We start from the raw sequence: 20,961 nt of genomic DNA, 5'->3' as shown, positions 1-20,961 counted from the left end.
TCTTGCCTGCATTATTGAATTTCTACTGAAATTAGCTTGCTTCTAAACACTGGCTATTTTTCTGGTGTCTGATATGTCAATGCCATAATTTATACAGACAATGTTCCGACACAGAATATTACAGATGCACAGGGTGCCTATCAGCATATTAACGTGTTTGTGTACAATGCATGTTAAGACATTCTGTAGTCGCGTAGATTTGTCAAATGACTGGAAACAACAAAATGTTCATGCAGAATTGAACTGATTTCTACCATAAAGCAAGAAGGCTTTTAGACTACATATTCCATTACAACTGGTGATGTTTACAGACTGTGATCTGCAGTTAGCTGGAAAATTGGGTAACATAGTACCAAGATTATACTGACATGCCTATGAAAGGAAGCTGATACATTCATATGCCAAAATTTTCTATCATACACCATCACATTTTGAGACATGAAATGGAACAGAACATTTAGCAAAGCACAAAATTGTACCAATCAAAGTGGAAACTTTGATCATAAAAGGTTGGCATTCTCATATGAAGTCGAAGATTTGTAAAGAGATGGCCATACATCAAACCATTAGCATAAGCGTGGTCAGTCACAAAACTATCTGCAGTCTGCTCCAACTGCTTCATGAATAGACTTGAAGCCATCCCTTTCTAAGCAACTAGCAAGTTCAGCCTAAGAAAGAGCAGAAGAAGTTAATTAAATGATCGCAAATGATGATTAATTGGACATAAAGTCTTCTGTGTTCAACTTATGTAGATATTTTAAATTATGTGATGTCCGCACACGGCACACCTAATAAGTGGAACCCTGAAATAAAACTAGAGAAGCTGATCCCCTCCAGAGACAAGTGAACCCGGGGTATTATCAATTTTAAATTAGACTGCAACTTCTTATCACATTAAATCATAAAGAGCAGAATTTGTTTGAGGGAACTACTAGAGAAATAATGCAACAAGGAAGCCATTGTAGTGGCTGCAAGGAAATCGAAGAAACAAATAATGTGAAAATATCAATGCAACTCATCTCCCTAATCTACAGATAATTACTTCATCGGTTCCTCCCTCTTCGTTTTAAGCACACTCTTCAGTCTTTACTTTAGCTGAATATTAATATTTCAATAAATTGTGACACACCAGTAATCACTGGTACAGCCCACAACCTTGGTACACATGCACTGAAGTTTTGTTCATAAGCTATGGCTACTTCCTAAAAAATACAGCTAGAGAAGTTTAACCTTTTACCATTCATGGTCAAAAAAGTGTAAATACAGAGAAAGAAATGCATTAAAATTTTCTAATAGTTGCTACTCATGCATCAACTTCTCTGTGACATCCCAGAGCACGAGAGTAGTACCTTGATCCGAGGTATTAGGGCAGGTCCCCCATAAGCAAATGCAGTGTAAAGCTGAACAAGAGTTGCGCCTGCTCTTATTTTCTTGTATGCATCTTCACCACTAAACAAAGTACACAGTCAGTTGATTATCCAAATTAAAAAGTACAGAGTAAAACAAATAAACATAATCAAAATGGCCATGTCAACAAACACTTACCTGCTAATACCTCCACAACCAATCAAAGGGATCTTCCCCTGATTTAAAAATAAACAAAGTTTCAGGTCTAAAATGCACAGAATCAGGAAAAAAATGATATAAACTGGGCAGAAACCAAAACAGAAAGGGTAACATACTCAAGAAAAAGTTTGCCATTATACAATATAGTTTGTGGATATAAAACACAAGGATGTCTGGTTTGCTCCGCTACACATCTAGTTTTTCAAGATATTTAGCAAAAGAACTCCCTATAACTGTAATGTAAAAATGATGAACCTTGGAGCAATACTTCTTCGTCTCGCTTCTTTTTTGTCAGGATAATTTAATCAAAGTTAAAGGTTATAAAAATTGAAATTATCTGACAGCTTCTGATACATAACTTACTTTCGTTAATAAATATGTCTCCTTCAAGATACTGGTGGATAAATCAAATAGAGGCTTCCCACTTAAGCCTCCAGATTCTTTAGCAAGTGGGTCTTCCCTGACAGGATCTGGCCTTGAAATAGTTGTGTTTGATATAATCTACAATGATTAAACAGATTATTTAGATGGCTTAATAATAAAATCTGGCATTCGCACCACAATAATGAAGATTAAAGATATAAGCTAAATAATATGTGAACACAAAAAAAATGTTAATCAACACTATGACATGAAATTAGAGAAAAGATATATATCATCCTTCTGAGCTAAAAATAGTCCGAGTCAAATATAGGAACCCAGAGGTGACTCGCAAACAAATATATTAAGAGCGACTGTTTCATTTTTTAAATAAGTACTTCCAAGGTTTTTCTTTCATTTACAGTATAAAAAACAGTTAGACAGGCATCTGCCAATGCACAAGCTTATATAGCTCTAACAAATAGGATATGTCTGCTTAGCAACAACCATACGGTGTTATTGTACAAATAAATACAAAAATATCATAACTACAATTATCTATTAAGGTTTGTGGTAGTGAACTAACCAATCCATCCAAGTGAAGTGCAAGAGCAACCTACAATCAAAGAGAAAACAGATAAGAACAGATACTATAAAGGAGAAGCTTCACAATCAGAAGGGTTTTCATACTGCTGCAATATCTTCAAGGTCTTGCTTAGACAAGTCTGGAGCAATTTTTACAAGCAAAGGAGGTGGCCCCTCCTCACCCCATTGCATTTCGTTACGAGCTGCTTGAACCTTCACCAAGAGCAAAAGTTAAGAAAAAAAATCTTGAAACCTTTTGCTTCATATTCCACAAATAAATCACAATACCTTCTTTACGAGGTCCTTCAGCTGCTTTCTTCCTTGAAGTTGGCGCAGTCCAGGTGTATTGGGAGATGAAACGTTAATAACCTAGAGTCACAAACGTTTACAAGTATAAAGGTGACATAAATCCAAACTTGGAAACTATGATAATGTAGATTTTATAAAGTAGGAAAACTGGCTCCACTAGCAGGCACGCAATATGTGATGCCCCAAACCCTTTTATGATCTTTGTGGAGGCTGTTCTTTCACTTTTCATTATATTATTTTATTTTCTCGGTTTTATTTCTGTTGGTGACACCAAATCTAGACCCCATATTTGGGCCATCACAGTTGGTATCAGAGATACAGCCTGCAGGTTATAAGTTATTAAAATCAGAATATAGATGGTGATAACAGGCTTGATAAAAGGAACACATAGAGGTATTGTAAGACTATTTGGGGATGGTTTTTGTAAGTAAAATAGAATCAAGTTAGATGATAAAATTTTAAGTGTTTATAATTATAGATATCACAGTTTTCTTATTTTAGTGTAATAAAGTCAGAAACTCAACCTTCAAGAGGTGGCCGAGTGGTGGTTGTGGAAATTGTTCGAAAATTTGTGGTTAGGGGTTCAATCCCTGTGAGCGGCATACATTTCTTGGGGACCACCTACCAATGCATAAGCACTCGATTTATCTGGTCTTGGGTCTAGTAGGGTGAGATTTCCTTAAGTCTTCAGTTCGTTGATCGATCTAGAGTTGAGTCCATTTGAAAGACGAAACATAGACTTATCAGATGAACCTTTATAACCAAAACTAATTGAGGTCAGACCAGTAAATATTTTCACACAACCTCAAGTATTCCCGATATATAGTTGATTGGTTATCATCAACTCTTCTTATCGAAGTTTATCTAGTAATGTAAATTGAGTTGTAATAAAGTTTGATAGTTTTGGTTTCTGATTTCAATACTGTAAGTTGTATGTAATCCTGTTTTCAGGGGGTCGAATTGATTTTTATTTAAATTTTTTTTAAAATAGCAAGGATTTTGATTTTTTTTTTCTTTTACTTCCTTTTATCAACACAGGTTTTATAATATCAAGGTTTTTGGGTTAGTCACACCAGATCTAGACCCCCGGATTTGAGGGATGTCACACAATAGATAACTACTTCCACACCTACAACTTTAAGTAAAGAAACTCCTTGTAAACAAACTTAACATCCAATCTTTGAATTTTTTTTATTTGAAAGCATTAAGCAGTGGTCTTCATTCCTCAGAAAGCCATCAATAAAAGAAGGTTAAATTAATGAGTTAGCCTAAAAAAGAAAGATACCAAGTAGTCAGCATACTGAGATAATGTGTGAACCCCTTGTACATAATCTGCATCTGCATCTTCGCTGGTCTTATTCTTTCCAAGATTGACTCCAAGTATTCCAGGACCGGCTTTTCCTCCATGTGTGACTCCACCACTTGATTGAGATGAAGATGTTGATGTTTCATCAAGTTTCCTCTTACCATGCTGAGCTCCCAACCGTTTCGCAACAGCAACGATTCCCTCGCTATTGAAGCCACATCTGTTGATTATAGCACTGTCCGGGAAAAAAAAAAGGAAGAGTATAATTTGACTTAGATAGAACAACAGCCAAGTAAAGCTATATACGAATACTACACACAAAAAGTAATATAGGTTAAACAAGCTTCTTTCATATGGCCAATTATCAGAGGAAACTGTAATTTCTTAAGCAGAGAGTTATTATCATGGTTTAGCACTTTTCTTAAACATAACTTGCTTACAAATGAAAATAAAATAAATGATAGAATCATATTCACTTTAGTTCAAAATTCAAAAATTTTAAAAATGTAAGTGGAAAATGTTAGGCAAAGATGAATTTTTTACCCTTCATTTCGCAATCTGAATATACGAGGTTTTGGGTTACCCTCTTGTGGAACAGGTGTAACTGAGCCAACCTCTACAAACCCAAAACCTACTGCTAGTAAGCCTTCAACCGCCTCAGCATTTTTATCAAAACCAGCAGCGAGGCCTAGAGGATTAGAAAACCTCCTCCCCCAAACTTCTAGTCCTAATATTGAAGGATCAGGCCTCTTCTCTCTTGGAACCCATCCACGAGCTGCAGCTGATACAGCCAACCGATGAGCAACCTCTGGATCAAGAAATGCAAAGAATGGATTTACAATCTTCGTTGCATTGAACAGCCAGCCACTGCAAAATGAAATAAGTGCAATAAGCCGCCAGTCATCATAATAGAAGTTCTACCCATATCAACCTAAAAAAACAACTGGCTTCATATCATGTATTAAAGATAAACAGTGATAACTACACATAACACTGTACAGATTAAACCCTTTCATCTGTACTACATTATCCAACAGTAATGTTGGCATACATTTAGAAACATAAGAATTACCAGCATGGGCCCCAAACACATCATAGGAAACTAGGAAAGTAAAGCAAATTCAATGTCGAAATTGGTCAACTCATCAACTTGAAACAAAGTGTAGATATTAACCTAAACAAGTTCATATACTTAATATTTTATTTGTGATATGCTCCAAATGCACAAGCACTGAAAACAAATGAACATGAACCTTTTTAGCTCCTACCAGAAAGTTGCTTCGTCCACAGTGCTTGCATAAGCTCCTCCCCCAATAAGCAAGCTGAGGGTGGCTCCCGTCAATATTCTCCCCTACAGTTCAAAATAACCAAAATGCCTTGGAGTGAGAAAAAATGTAGACTTTCAAAAGAACCACTTCGAACTCAATTTTTTTCAATAAAATAAGTGGGTGTTTGGCCCTCCCTTTTAAGCCGAACTTCTCGACTTATAAGTTAGAAGCACTTATTCGTACTGTTTGTGTAAGAAGTCAAGAAGCACTTAAAAAAAGTTAGGAATGCTAGCTTTTGTCTCAGGATTTCTACTTATTTCCCAAACACTTTAATCACTTATAAGTCTTATCTTGCTTCTAACTTCTACTCCACTTATTTATTTTAAGAAAGAAGCACTTATTTTGAGTTCACCCAAACGACCCCTAAATTACTTACACAGCAAAAGTCGCCAAAAAATCAGCTACTTTATCAATACATTGCATATAGAAGTCCGTCTAATATTACAATAAAGCACATACATTTTATGTTCCGATGGTCAATAGCCCTTTTCTAAAACTTGACTTAATTAGCATAATATCTAGTTCACTAGAGCAAAAACAAGTTCATTTGCACATAACTACAATTCCAGCTTAAATATTATATTAGTACATGGGTCAAGTCTAAAACAACACAAATTCACCTATTAAGATAAATTCTGAGCAGAATAAACACATACAGGGAGGGAGGGAGGGGGGGGGGAGAGTGGAGTTTAAAGAAGTTACTTTTTTGGAAAACTGAGGAATCTTGGATCTAGCAGGGGGAAGGGGAGGAACAGATGAAAAATGAGCAGAAAATTGTCTAGAAGCAGCAACCCCAGGCTTAATCTTATGCAAAACATGTTCCTTCAAGAATTTAAAAGCAACCCTTGTGGTCATTCTCTTCAAACTTGTGCTTCTTCTTGTTCACACAAACTAAAACCTCAAAACAACGCAACCTAATTAGAGAGAACCCAACTTCCAAAAAGCAGACTTTTTATGAATACAAGATATACATATATGTGTATGCCTACAGAAAGTTAAAATCTTGGTAAAGTTTGGATTTAGAGAAGGAAGAAAAAGAGAATGAAGGCGGGGAAGATATGAGAGGTTTATGCAGCCTGTTGGAAAGAGGGCATCGGTGGAGGGGTTTTAGCAAGTTAGATTTTTAGAAAAGATAGCAAATTGCAATTTTTTTTTAAGTAAATGTTTTTGAGAATTATATAGTTTATTTATAATATTAAGTATTACATAAGCTAAATTTCATATAATATTATTATAATACAATTTTATTATTATTCTCTCTTATGAGAAGTGAAAAATAAATTCATTTCTCCTTATTTTTGAACTATCAGCTTTATCAAATACATCATTTCAAAGAATTATGATTTTTAAAAAGACATTAATTTAATATAAGAATAATATTTTTCTTTACGACCATATTTATTTAAGTCAAGCATAAGAGTATATATTATTTTAATGATGATATATGCCTCATGATTACTATGTTTAAATAAGAATCTATCGGTCATGTGTTACAAGAGAAAAAGTAGAAACAAAAGAAATCAATAGACATTATTAAAAAGCACACTGTAGATAAAATTATTAATTTTATATCTTTTTTCTTGTTCCTTTACACAATCGTGTTCAAAAAAAATAAAAAGTCCATAAAAAAATATAGATTACTCCACAAAATTACAAATGCATCAAGATTAAAAATTCTGAACACAATTGATTTGAGTTGATGGAATCAGAAAGAAATCGATAAAAAAGAAATCGATATATATTACTAGTGAAATCCTTCGAATCTCTTGACCAATTTAATCATTGATGAGATTATTTCACACAATATAGATATCATGAATCATATCAAATAAATCGATTTTGGACCAAATTTTGACACATTAAAAATAGAATGACGTATCTTTCAAAAAAAAATAAAAATAGAATGACGTAGAAGTGTTAACATCATCATTGGACATTGTCTAATACCACACCAAAAGAGCACGCCTACTTGCCAACTAATCAAAGTCCATGCTCTCTTTCTTTCCCTTGTCTAGGGGTGGATTTGGAATTTTTAAAGCTAAAGATGGTTGTTAACCATTTTTAAAGGTCAATCAACACTTTAAAGTATTTTTGTGATTTATGATTCATTATTGCTGTGGAAAAATATTAATAGACTCTAGGCCCCAACTAATTTCTTTCATCCCTTGGAGGCCTCTAAGTGGTCAGGAGACTCAAGAAGGACCCAGGCACCCATAGTAGGTGGCTCTAATATTAAATCAAAGAACATCATTGTTGATTCTGTAACCAAACCAAACTTAAGGTTTGTATCAGAACATGAGGACTCAAGATTGACCGACAGTTCAGCAACAAAACTGAGCTGCCTCTGAGTTCTTGAAAGATTTCTCTCAACTTCAGTTCTTGAAGTTATGAGTACTACTATCAAGAAAGATTATTCTCTTCTTTATCATGGCGCAGCTGATTCCAAAGATGCAAACACAGCATGCATTGTTTCCGGAGTAATTCAGAATCAGAAACCACCTCGGTCTTCACTTAAAAAACATCTGAGTTCACTGAAATCTGCATCTAACTCGACACCCAAACAGGCCGAATCAAAGTGCACGTGGGTTCCCAAGGCCTCTTCCTCTCGTCGTGGAGTTTCACAAAAAAACATAAATTTGATCAGCACAGACGCTGCACTGGAGGATCTTGAAAAACCTTTGTCTGAACCATTCATTGAGTCAAATTTATCATCGTCTTCGCCTTCATATAGTACTGCAACTCCACATCCTCCAGAATATCCACTCATATCTGTTAACCCTGCTTCATCTTTTGGTTTATCTAAGTCAACAAACCGACAGACTAAAGCCAAGTGCATCCAGCTCAGGAAGGATGCTTCCACACATGGTTTAGCTTCAGAGGATCGCAAATATGTGATCAAGATGAACACTATACTTGAAAATTCTGAGAATCCTGACTCATCACCTACTTTTTCTCCAAAATCTCCTCCAATCTTCAAAAGAACTCAGAAGAACAAAACCAAGCACATCTTAGTTAAGAAGCGCGCACTCCCTCTGTACATAGTTCCCAAGCATATAAAAAAATTGATCAAGAGAGACATTGTACCAATAGTTCTCAGGAAGCCTTTGTCACCCTTGACATACAAGGATTACTTCGCTACGCTGCTCTATGCTGAAGACTACTATTTCGAGGTACCTTTTTTTTCCTTTCCTGCAAGTCAACAGTATGAAGGTTTAGTTTATTTCAGCATATAATTGTCTACAGATACCACATATCGGGCACTATATTTACTTTACAGTTAGATTGCGTTTGAAAACATGTATTGCATTTCAAATTTTGGATTTCAAATGACATGATTTGACATGTCATATCAAATTCACAGATTTATACTAGTATTTGAATGATCTGGATTTCAAATGAGCAACAAATCCAATTTCTTTTGTGTATCCGAAGTTCAAACATGTCACTTGATCAATTCAAGATTTTCAAATGAAATTCAAGTTCCCGAACAGGCCATTAATTTCTATATTTCTGAACACAAAAGGAAAGTGTAATGAGTCCAAGTCTGGTTAGAAATAAGGTTTTTAGAAGATATTGATTAATGGATAAATTTTCTTGTAGAAGTTATCTCATTTATTCTCATATAACATGTGGATTTGAATCATTAATACATTTACTAAGCTAGTTGTGCATTTCTCCCACTGTTCTAACAGAACTTCTATTTTGCTGAATCAGAAATGGGATGGATTCGAAATGCTAGATGTATCTATGAGGAATGTGAGTTTGGAGTTGCACAAGGCAGTGATGCACCGAAGAAAAGGAAAATCAAAAAGCTTAAGTAGAAGTGAATTAAGCGATGATGAAGATGTCAGAACTTTAGTACAATTTGAAATTGATTCCATTCCTGGGAAGAGGCCCTTCCTTTTATCTAAAGACTTCGCCTACATTCGACAATCTGGCACAGAAGACACCCCATTCAAGGTTTAGCTCACACATATTTTATTAATTAATACTCTATTATTCTTACCATGAACTTTTCCGAGGGTTGCAGATTTGACAATATATGAAATTTGATTTTGTTTCACTTGACGTATTAAATAGGGTATCATCTATCGCGTTGAGAAGAGCAAGAACTTGTTTGTTGAGTTCGGGGTAGAATTCTATGATCAGCACTACTCAGGATGCAAATATGATGTCAAATTCTCATTAAACAGAGTCTGTTTAAAACGGACTCACAACGCAATTGAAGCTGCATCAGATGTGTTGTTCAAGAATTTCCTTTTTCCTGACTGCATTCCAAGTAGCAAAAATATCTCTCTGGAGGAGCTTTGGCCATTTCATCTCACACTTAAAGAGGACCAACTGCGCGCTGTACATAGGATTGTAATGCATCAAGGCCCGTCTCCTTATCTCCTGGAAGGTCCGCTTTCTGTAACCAGGGCAAAAAAACATACAAGAGACAGAGTCATTATTGCAGAAAAATTGACAAGTACTGGAACCGTGATTCAAGAAGCAGTACTTCAATTATGGAAGGCCTCTTCAGTAAACCGGATACTAATATGCACAAATTCAAATAGCGCTTGTGACGCGCTCATGAGTAGCTTGCAGAAGGAAATCCCTGTATCAGACATTTTTCGGTCCAATGCTGCATTCAGAGAGCTGGATGAGGTACCTGATGACATCCTACCTCATTGCCCTTACGAGGAGAAAGACGAGCTTTTTTCTTGTCCTCAGCTTGCAGAGCTCGAAAAATTCAGACTAATCTTGTCAACTTTCCTGAGCACATCACGGCTACATAATGAGGGTCTTAAGCCAGGGCACTTCAGTCACATTTTTCTTGTGGATGCCTCGTCTGCCATCGAACCCGAGACTCTGGTGCCACTGGCCAATCTAGCAAATGAGGAGACTGTGATTGTTGTCAGTGGTAAACCACAAAACTGTTCGAGATGGGTTCGGTCCAGCATTGCAAGATATAATGGCTTGCAAAGATCATACTTTGAGAGACTTCGGAATAGTGAATTGTACGTGACCCTCAATCCAGAAGTTATATCAGAGCTGGCCTGAACTGAGAGTTTGTGAATATGAAAGACATATTCAGTTGTTCTATCTGTGTCTGTTTGCTTGTTCCATATCTTGGTTTTTGGTTTGAGCTTCTCTATCAGAACCTTGTAAATCTGTTTAAACGTTACAGTCTTTATGAGTTTCTTTTTCTTTTTGATATTAAGAAGATAATTGGCAATGGCTCTTAACTCATAAGAGCAACTCCAGCAGCTTCCCTATTTCATGTCCTAAGTCCAATTATAAGGAATGTGACATAAATTAGTGCTCCAGCAGTGTCTTAGAGGTGCCTTAGAGCAACTCCAGCAGCTTCCCTATTTGGAGTCTTAAACCAAAATATGAGGAATATGGGAAAATAATCTGCTCCAACAGTATCTTAGTGATTCCCTAAATCACTAAGATCCACTAGCCATGCCTTATCTTTAGGTAACCTCTCTCCTCTCCTAAATCTTATTTTATAATAAATTTTGAATACAAACATGTTCTCTCTCTTCACCTATTGCAATAATGGTAACTTTTAATAATAAAATAGTATATAAGGAATGAATATAAGGAATATTGTTGGAGGTGAGAATAGCTATTATTATCTTAAATCACTAGGATCCAATATTTTATATTATATTTAAGGAATGGGCTAAGATGCTGCTGGAGATGCTATTGCCAAATCAATACGGACTATCCGGTGTCTCGGCTCATATCCGGCTCGAAAATATGATACATGTCTCATATTCGTTTTGAAAACGATCCAAATCTGGCGGAAATATTAAGCCCGTATAATATATGATCCCGGATCTGAGCACACCTGTACCCGCTCGGACTCGGTCTCATATAATTTTTCATAATATGATCCTACCCGTATACCCGAATATGATCCACGGTTCATATTTAATTCAAACTCATATACATATTATATTTTAAATCCATTTGTAAGTAAATAGTCATCATTTTATAAAATTTTAATATCTTATTTAAGTTTATGTCTTCATAAAATGTGATTTATTTAATCTGATCATGCTTATTATCTTCATATATATTTAATAAATGATATATACCAACATATAACTATAGGTTTTAATTAAAATTATTATATTTTATAATATTATTTTTACTTAGACTAAATGATAATTATTTGAATAATAGAAATAATAATGATATTTAATGTTAGTGGATCATATCCGGCTCATATTCGATGGATCATAAACTACCCGTTAAAAAATGGAAAATACGATACTGGATCATATTCGGTTCAAATCCGAATCTCAAATACCCGGGATCGGTTTATATCCGAATAAAACGATCCCGAACCCAAATCTGGACAAGCTAAAAGTTATATGATCCGGTACTCGAGCAGAGGGGTACCCGGGATCACCCGGATCATTTTACAGCCCTAGGCATGGCTAGTGGATCTTAGTGATTTAGGGAATCACTAAGATACTGTTGGAGTGGATTATTTTCCCATATTCCTCATATTTTGGTTTAAGACTCCAAATAGGGAAGCTGCTGGAGTTGCTCTTATTTGATTTCTTTAATAAAAAAAATCATTTCTCTCTCCTATTGTAACTTATTTTCTCTCTCTTCCTTCCATCTTTTATCAATCCTTTTCCAAATTTATTATTATAATAATAATAAGGAATGAATTATAAGGATCATTGTTGGAGTTGAAATACAAAATCTTGTCCTAAATCACTAGGATTCAATATTTTATAATATTTATAAGGAAGACACTAAGACACTGCTGCGATGCTCTAAGCTAGTTGTCGTGTGAGAAAATGCGAGACCTAAAAAGTGTTTCCAAACTTTTACCAAAAGTTAGGGCTGTACATTCAATCCGCTCAACCGCATCAACCGCAACAACCACCCGCAACCGATCCGTGTATTATGGATAACCGCACAATGTGGACGATCGCGGATGGATTTTTTAATAACCATTAATTTGCGGTTTGGTTGCGGATTCATTTTTTTTAAAACCGCAAAAAACCAACCGCAACCGCCAACCGCACATTATATAAATTTAAATATTTTTATTATATATGTTTATATATTTACATATAGATATTCACATAAATTAAAAAAAGTTACTAAATTAATGAAATTTGGACTCTTTGAGCAAGGCCCAATATAAATTAGTCAATGTGTCCATGACTGTAATTTATTTCATGCTCCAAATGGAAACTTATATCAGAGTGTATGATAGAACTTCTTTGTCTAACTATTTTAGCGGTTGAACCGCAACTCAAACCGCAACCAACCGCAATTACGTGGGTGGATTTGGTTGGTTTTTTTTAACCAACGGTTTGGTCGCGGTTTGAGATTTTAGAAAACCGCAAGTTGCGGTTTGATTCGGTTATTACCCTCCAACCGAACCAATCCGAACCGCGTACAGGCCTACCAAAAGTGATTATACATTTGTTTGAGAGAGACATTGTAGGCGTTTGGCTTAACTTAAAAGTGTGACTTATTGCTTAAAATAAAGAAGTGGATTATAATTGATAAGTGAACTTGACTTATAAGTTATTAAAAGTGTTTGGATAATTTTTTCTTATAAGTCAATTGAGTGTTTGGTAATTTAAATGTATAAATTTTAAAAAAAATCAAATTATTAAAATATTAAAAACTTTATTAAAAAATAAAGTTTATTATATATTAAAATTTTTAAAACTTCATAATAAATGCAAATCACGGGAAAAGCTCAAAAAAAGCTAGCATGTTTAGCTTCCAGCTTCTGGCTTAAAAACCCAAAATAAGCACTTCTGCTTATTTTTGCCAAACACCACGTAAAAAGTAGAAGCTACTTAAAGTGCTAAAAGAAGCCCGGAAGCACTTATAAGAAGCTTAGCCAAACACCCACATTAACATGCTTTATTTATAGAATCATTGTAGTTGCTTAGTTTATAAGCCGATTATTTTATAAATGCAATAGACCCGAATATCCAAGATTGTTAAGTCAAGATAAGTGCAGAAAAGTGACCTATAGTTGCATGACACCATATCACTAGCGTCTTGGAAATAAGTATTAGTAGTTGCATCCTCCTCCGTAGCTCATAGTACAACTTTTTTCTTGATATGCTCCAACATAAGTATGGAGACTTGTAGCAAACCTTAATTATGTATCCTCAAGAGAGAGCAGTCTCATTGTCTCCTGTTCTCCATGTTTAGGAAATGTAAAAAGATCTTGTTACAACTTATGGCAATTTACTTTGGTCATCTCCTTTGATTTCTCTCAACTCATCAAGAAACAAAATCTCTGATCAATTTCAGGTAAGCCCTCTACTTCCAAATTAGTCATTACACACACAGAATCCCAGAAGCAGCAGCATGCATGCCATTACTTTGTCAGAATGAATTAATGAAATGCTGTTTATTAATAGACTAACTCTCATTTTTCATTATTTGTATGTGTATCAGAGGTAGAAACAACATGTTGAAGTTCTTGGGCTGGATTTTTGGCCGAAAAGACACACCAGAATGTCAATCTGATCCTAACCATGAAATTGAAATCTTGGGCACAAGTTATGTAGATAAAAGTAACGCAACTAAAAATCAAAAGCACCCCTTTTCTGATATTCATCAGATTCATACAAGTTATGATCCTTTCCGGGGTACTCATCACCTAGGCCATAATCAAATGTTTAATTGCTTGGATTCCTCAAATATATCATCGAACTTTAAGGATAGATCATCTACTTTAAGGACCGAGGCAGTGGTAGTTAGTAGTTCTTCAGATAGTAAATCAGAGAAGGTTATTGATGATTCTCATAGCAAGCCTAACACTAGAGTAGGAGCATTTGAGCATCGGTTAATAGATCAAGAGTTAAGCAGCAAGCATAGGTTGCATTCGTCCCTTGACTCTTCTTTGGTTTCCTATCCATCTTCATATGAGAAACCCCTATCTTCTCCGAAAATTTCTCCAATCTTCAAACCAGTTTTGTCTTCAGATTCGTGTAGCTCAACAACCCAACAGAACAAAACCAAGTACATCTGGGTTGAGAAGGGTGCATTACCTCTGTTCACTGTTCCGGAGGATATCAAAGATTTGATTAAGAGAGATATTGTACCAGAAGTTCTCAAGAAGCCTTTGTCACCTTTGACATATAAGGATTACTTTGCAGCTCTGCTTTACTCGGAGGACTACTATATTGAGGTACCTAAAAAACTTCCATTCTCCTCTAGGTGAATAACATGAAGAATTCGTTGATATCACAGAGTATATGTACCTAAAAGTAACAAGTATCAGTATTAAATTTTTACATTTAATATCTTAATTTATGAACTTACAAACCAGGTCCATTACAAGTAAACGGTGTACTAAAATACTAGCATGCTTTATCATTCATATTCCTCATTCATGTTTGAAATTAATTCCTGAAAGAAGCTTGAAATGAGCATGAAGAAAATAAGTTTACTGTTGGTTTAAATTGGAGGTTTGTTTTATAATTCTTGAGTGGTGACTAGTGTACATGCCCTGTGAAATTCTTGTACAAGGTAATTTCATTTAATCTTATAAGTTATGCAATTATCTTTCAAATTGTCAATACAACTTTTGTTTTGTTTAATTCAGAAATGGGATGGGTTCGAAATGGAGAATGTATCCATGGAGGTGAAAATGAAGAATGTTTCTCTGGAGCTGCACAGGGCAGAGATACATCGAAGAAATGGGAAATCCAAGAACTTGTGTAGTAGTGATGACAATGAAAATAGAACCTTTGTGCAATTTGAAATGGATTCCATTCCTGAGAAGAGGCCTTTCCTTTTATCTAAAGACTTTGCCTATGTACGGCCATCAGACACAGATGACACACCATTCAAGGTTTAGTTCTCTTATCTAGTCAAATTTCATCAGCTGATACACTAATACAAAGAGTAGAGGCACCTTTACCTGTAGAAGCATAATGCATAAAAATTTCCTCCTTGTGTTGAACCTGCTTCGTCTATATTCAGTATTTAAAACAGTAACCATTTAAACTAAAAGCTATTTGATTAACAATCTGCATGTTATTTATTTATATTCTTCAAATGTACTATTTCAAGTCTTGCAGATTTCACAAATATGAAATTTCATTTTGTTTCACTTGATGTTATTAAACAGGGTATCATCTATCGCATTGAAAAGAGCAAGCATATATTGGTTGAGTTTGACAAAGGATTTTATGATCAGCATTACTCAGAGTGCAAATATGATGTTAAATTCTCATTAAATAGGGTCTGCCTAAAACGGGCTCACAAAGCGGTTGAAGCTGCATCAGATGTGGTGGTCAGGAATTTCCTCTTCCCCGACATCATTCCAAGAAGTAACAATGTTTCTTTGGAGGAGCTTCATCCGTTGCATCTGACTTTTAAACGAGAACAAATCTGTGCTGCAGAGGAGATTATAATGCATCAGAGACCATTTCCTTATCTCGTGGAAGGACCACTTTCTGTAAGTAGAGTAAGGAATAAATTGGTTTCCAAAGAAACATTGACAAGTACTGGAAAAGTGATTCAAGATGCAGTGCTTCAATTATTAAGGATCTCTCCACTAAATCGGATACTAATATGCGCACCTTCAAACAGTGCATGTGATGTGTTCATGATAAACCTGCAGAAAGAAATTCCTATATCGGATATGTTCAGATCGAATGCTGCATTTAGAGGGTTGGATGAGGTACCTGGTGACATACTACCTCATTGCCCGTATGAAGAAGAAAAAGAGCTTTTTCCTTGTCCTCCACTTGCAGAACTCCGAAAATTTAGATTAATCTTGTCAACTTTCATGAGTACATTTCGGCTACACCACGAGGGGCTACAAGCAGGACACTTTAGTCACATCTTTCTTGTGGATGCTTCGTCTGCAGTTGAGCCAGAAACTCTGGTGCCTTTGTCCAATCTTGCAAACGAGAACACAGTCGTAGTAGTTACTGGTAAACCAGGTAACTGTCCCAGATGGGTTCGCTCCAAAATTGCAAGGAATAATGGATTAAGGACATCTTACTTTGAAAGACTCCGGAATAGTGAACTGTACATGACCCTCGATCCGCAAGTTATATCACAGCTGAGTCTGACTGACTAGACTCAGACTCAATCCCAACTGACTTTCCCCAACTCAAGAATGGCTGGTCTGACAGAGCATCTGAACATGTCACTTGTGTATTCTAATTGTGCTTGTTACATCTGTTTTTCCCTTGATTGGGTTTCTACTTTAGAACTTTCTAAACTGGTTTGAAGTTGTGTATGGTCTTATGGAGCTTGTTCAATTTAGACTATTTTCTAGACATAATACTGTTATCAAGTCTTTGGTCATCCCTGCATAACACTAATTCTACATTTTCCTGGGGCCTTTTCCTTCAACAAACCATAAACTTGAATACATAAATGGTAGCAACTCTATTATGGCCCAGCCTGAATGTTATGTTTATTAACAAAGAGAATGAAAGAGCATCCCTTGTGTGTTTTAGAGTAAATCGAGCATTCTAAAAAACATATTGGTTCAAATTGTATACCATCAATTAGCCAAGTGGTAATCATGTAATCCTTCGACTACAAACATCATCTGATTTTAAAGCTGAATGTCTATATAAAGCTGATATTAAAATAATCAGCCCAAGTTTAAGCTCAACTTGAATCCAACAGAACAATGGTCACAGATGTATCATTGATTACACTAAACAAACCAAACTACTATATTGTAGATTCTACTCTCACTCTACAGTCTACAGTTCCAAAACTGAAGTTGATACAAGTTCAAATATAAAAAAATCCCCCTTCATCGCATGTTGCCCTCTTGTAGGACATCGATCATGTTGTAGAGCCGCTTTTCTGCTCTTGACCGGACCTGCAATTTCACATAATAATTACAATCAGCCTAAAGGATAGACAAATGAAAGAGCAATGACGTTAAAATAGGAGCAGCATATCTTGCTTTAGTGGTATGATACCTATTTCTTAATGCATTAGGTTTTTAAGAATAGGGGGAGGCCATGTAGAGGCGCAAGGGAACGAGTATTCAATCCTCTAACAAGGTCATGGGATCGGGGAGAATGACATGTAATAAGTTTATAACTACAGATTATATGTGAAGGAAAGGCTGTAGCCAGAAAGACAAATATAGGATGATATCAGACTAACTAAAACATTTCAGTCATTTAGGGTTCGCAATAGGGATTGATATAAGGTGAGAAGACACAATCACCTTTTTGGCAAGAAAAAATGCGGCATCAATGCTACCCTCTGCATAAATGGATCTACCACAAACATTATGCTGAAATTCAAAAGAAACTCTGCAAAGCACTAAACTTGGTGAGTCCTGGGACATAACAGAAATTAGAGAAACCGAAAGGAAGACAAGCTGAACTTACGTTTCATCAGGGGATGTAAGATGATACATATGGAATGCATGACCAGATAGGTACTCCTCGGGGACACCAACCAACTCAATTTGTTGGTCTGGGTCGCGAATTTGTTGTACCTAATAATATTCATATAAAAATTTCGTAAGTCATAGACTTGTAGGAGTAATAGATTAGGGATCCTTCAGATGGTCAAACAGTATATAAAGTGACAATACAAACCTAAACCAATCTTTATAGGCAAGAATAAAAGTGTAAGAAAGCACAGAAATAATATTTGAAGGTCATAATTCATAAACATGCCTGATCTAAGTCAAAGGACACCCCTAGTTTCTGGAAACAGGAAATGACAGCCTTGGCAGTTCCGGATATATCCAACTTGCTGGCTTGGTGGGACTCCAAAACCTGGGGAGTTACAGTTAATAAGCATCAGAATATATTGAAAAGTATACATTACATAGAAAATGTATTGATTATTATACAACTCTAACGTAGCTTCTGTAGTTTAGAAGACTTCAATTTAAAACTAATTTGCATGCTAGGTTCATTGGCTGGTTTATCCCTTCTTATATACATTCTAGTTCATTTTAAAATCCACTAAATTAATACATAATCTGAGTGAACCATTGACAAAAACATTGCACATGAAGTAGACTGGTGGTGACTCCACATGATGTATCCCAGCCACATCGCAGAACAATAGATGTGTGCATTAGAATTGTTAAAAATTTACACAACTGCAAATATTAATAAATTAAAGATGATGGGATATACTGATGCATGACCTTGGATAGCATAATTATTCACCCAATATCCGTGGCATCTTAACAGAAACAAATGTACCTGCATGCTATACCCTGAGAAGGCTCCAGGAAATTGTGTGGCCATATATTCCATTGCAGCAAGAAAAGCAACGACCTAAACCAAAATTGAATAAGTAAAATTAACAAGAATAAAAAGAAAATGTGACATAATACCAGGTCTACTATATAAATGATTCAACACCTGTTTTCCCATCTGAGGTGAGATCACAGCATAATTATTTGAGTCTTTAACAGTTTTGTACAGTCGTTCCCTGTCGCCGCCAGTGGTTCCCATTACAAAAGGTACTCCAAGTTTGCAGTATAAATCAGCATTATCTGATCGTCATGTTCAGTGGTTTTTCAAAATAATAATGTAGCTTATCAATACATATTTATAAATCAAAGTGAATAATAACTCAACTTCCAGATTCATATGATACAAACTCTGTATATAATAGTCTACTTCTACACCAACTAATGGGACCATTTTTCACTTAGCTACACATCAAGTATGAACATCAATGCTAAATCTGAGGGAAACATTACGGAACACAAACTTCTGAGAAAGTTGATGTAGACAGTCTTCTATTAATACAAGTATAATTTACAACTTGAAATAGGCAGGATAGGCAGACTAGTGCATCCATAATTTCAACTCTAATATAAAATAACGAACCCCTTCTTGGTATTCAATGTCTAGGATGTGGCTCTTTTAATATGAGGAGTTTCTGGTTTAAGCTCATATGCTGTTGTAGCGCTTATGTAAAGAGGCCAATGGTAATCCAGAACATACAGATTCATATGGGTAGAGACTGATTGTATCTCTATAGCACTCGGGTGTTGCTTTTATCTTGGTTGGAATATACGTAATTGGGAGGGAACGGAATGCAGTTTATACATGAGCGAACATTTATTTTTGATATCTTCCTTAGTTTATTTTTAGCAAATTAAACTAGTGCTCAATCCCACCAATTTGACAGAGAAGGCTACATTCTCCTTCCTACTCATTTTTCCTACAAATGCATCACACTCTCTCATATTTGTTAAGAGTATATATTTGATCTCCGTTTCAAACAATATATAAGGCTTTCAAGATGCAGAGATCTGTAAAAGAAACATCCGGTTCTTTGTTCCTTATATTACCCTATAAAATCATCACAAATGCTTACCATTCACAGCCATAGGCACTGTGTAGTCCACCACAATCAAACCCGGATTTTCATTGAAAACTTTGGCCAGAGCATCCTCTCTTTCCTTAGGACCGTACAGCTCAAAGTCCTTTCCCCCAACTTCAATAATCTTACCAGAATCCTCCTCACAAGAAAACGATACAGGAAGCGGATCAAGCCCAGCATTCATCGCTGCTTCTATAACTGACTTCCCCATTTTCCCAGTACAACTATTCACCTAAATCAAAACCCAAATCAACCTTCCATTCACATCAATACCAAATGTAAATCAAGATTGTACAAGTACTAATACCATAATAGGAAAAGCAAACTTCTGCGAAACAATCGAAGTGTTCTCCTCAACAGATTGAACTGGGCTTTGCGATGTAGCTGAAACCAACACAAAAGATCTCGCCTTTCGAATACCACAAGCATAATTAGGGGGTCTTCTGCTACTTGAGAATGAAAAATTGTTTCTTTGTCCAAAGACATTAATTGGGACTTCAAGAACTGCCATCATTATGTATACACCAATCCTAAACACATAAAAAAAAAATTAGCAACATAAAAATGATAACTTTTAAACATTAATCAAGAATTCAAGAACTAGGGTTTAACACATTTAAGCAGACAATATCATAACATAAGTACAATTAACACCACAAGAATGCTTTAAAATGAGTAAATAAGGTGAGATTTACCTGTTTATAAAAGAAATAAGTGATATAAACAAGACCCAGATGTTAGATTTTGCAGCTGCAGTGGTGGAGCAGTGCTATCTTGTATATATAAGTTTATACACACTTGCTGCTACATATGTGTAGGCAGTGGCAGACCCTAAAACCCCTCTTGGGTTTATTTTGGGTTGCACTCATTTTATTTTTCTACCATTTTGGAATTAATTTATTTTTTGTTCAATATTTTGGTTTGTGATTTTTTGCAGAACTTGAAAAATTATCACACTTCATGGGTTTTTTATGCACGTTCCGAAATGAAATTAGATGGCAGTGAATTTATTTATGAATTTATCATCTTTCTCTTATTTTTCTTCAAAAAAATAAAATAAATCTTTCTCTTATTTCTTCCTTCAGTTAAATTAAACTTTCTCATCCGATTCTTTTTCGTCGGGAACTTTCTCGTCCGATTGTTTTACTTTTTAAGGAAAAAACTCTTTTT

At 35.4% G+C, this 20,961-nt stretch overlaps 4 protein-coding genes across 4 annotated transcripts; 2 read left to right on the top strand and 2 right to left on the bottom strand.

The window, feature by feature from the left end:
* Positions 1 to 225: 225 nt before the first annotated feature.
* On the bottom strand, positions 226 to 6,549 carry LOC108199386 (dihydroorotate dehydrogenase (quinone), mitochondrial). The gene is made up of 11 exons (XM_017367211.2): positions 6,157 to 6,549; positions 5,395 to 5,477; positions 4,670 to 4,993; positions 4,106 to 4,361; positions 2,800 to 2,880; positions 2,617 to 2,724; positions 2,513 to 2,542; positions 1,930 to 2,067; positions 1,546 to 1,583; positions 1,350 to 1,449; positions 226 to 668 (listed from the first exon to the last, which is right to left on the bottom strand). The coding sequence occupies exons 1-11, from the start codon at positions 6,307 to 6,309 to the stop codon at positions 594 to 596; spliced, it is 1,386 nt and encodes a 461-aa protein (XP_017222700.1). The 5' UTR covers positions 6,310 to 6,549; the 3' UTR covers positions 226 to 593.
* Positions 6,550 to 7,708: 1,159 nt separating this feature from the next.
* Positions 7,709 to 10,700, top strand: LOC108210783 (probable RNA helicase SDE3). The gene is made up of 3 exons (XM_017382201.2): positions 7,709 to 8,624; positions 9,169 to 9,414; positions 9,535 to 10,700. Exons 1-3 carry the CDS (start codon positions 7,842 to 7,844, stop codon positions 10,495 to 10,497), a joined length of 1,992 nt encoding a protein of 663 aa, XP_017237690.1. The 5' UTR covers positions 7,709 to 7,841; the 3' UTR covers positions 10,498 to 10,700.
* A 2,832-nt stretch (positions 10,701 to 13,532) lies between these two features.
* Positions 13,533 to 16,738, top strand: LOC108194482 (probable RNA helicase SDE3). The gene is made up of 4 exons (XM_017361435.2): positions 13,533 to 13,749; positions 13,897 to 14,632; positions 15,050 to 15,298; positions 15,578 to 16,738. The coding sequence occupies exons 2-4, from the start codon at positions 13,910 to 13,912 to the stop codon at positions 16,535 to 16,537; spliced, it is 1,932 nt and encodes a 643-aa protein (XP_017216924.1). The 5' UTR covers positions 13,533 to 13,749; positions 13,897 to 13,909; the 3' UTR covers positions 16,538 to 16,738.
* A 280-nt stretch (positions 16,739 to 17,018) lies between these two features.
* Positions 17,019 to 20,685, bottom strand: LOC108204400 (probable 4-hydroxy-tetrahydrodipicolinate reductase 2, chloroplastic). Its single transcript, XM_017373810.2, has 9 exons — positions 20,487 to 20,685; positions 20,099 to 20,321; positions 19,786 to 20,023; positions 18,819 to 18,952; positions 18,657 to 18,731; positions 18,117 to 18,218; positions 17,823 to 17,932; positions 17,657 to 17,744; positions 17,019 to 17,299 (listed from the first exon to the last, which is right to left on the bottom strand). Exons 2-9 carry the CDS (start codon positions 20,303 to 20,305, stop codon positions 17,231 to 17,233), a joined length of 1,023 nt encoding a protein of 340 aa, XP_017229299.1. The 5' UTR covers positions 20,306 to 20,321; positions 20,487 to 20,685; the 3' UTR covers positions 17,019 to 17,230.
* Between the last annotated feature and the right edge of the window lie 276 nt (positions 20,686 to 20,961).

The sequence above is a fragment of the Daucus carota genome, chromosome 1 (assembly GCF_001625215.2).
Source record: "Daucus carota subsp. sativus chromosome 1, DH1 v3.0, whole genome shotgun sequence".
In the NCBI taxonomy this organism is placed as follows: Eukaryota; Viridiplantae; Streptophyta; class Magnoliopsida; order Apiales; family Apiaceae; genus Daucus; species Daucus carota.
This window is presented reverse-complemented; position numbering and strand designations above follow the sequence as displayed.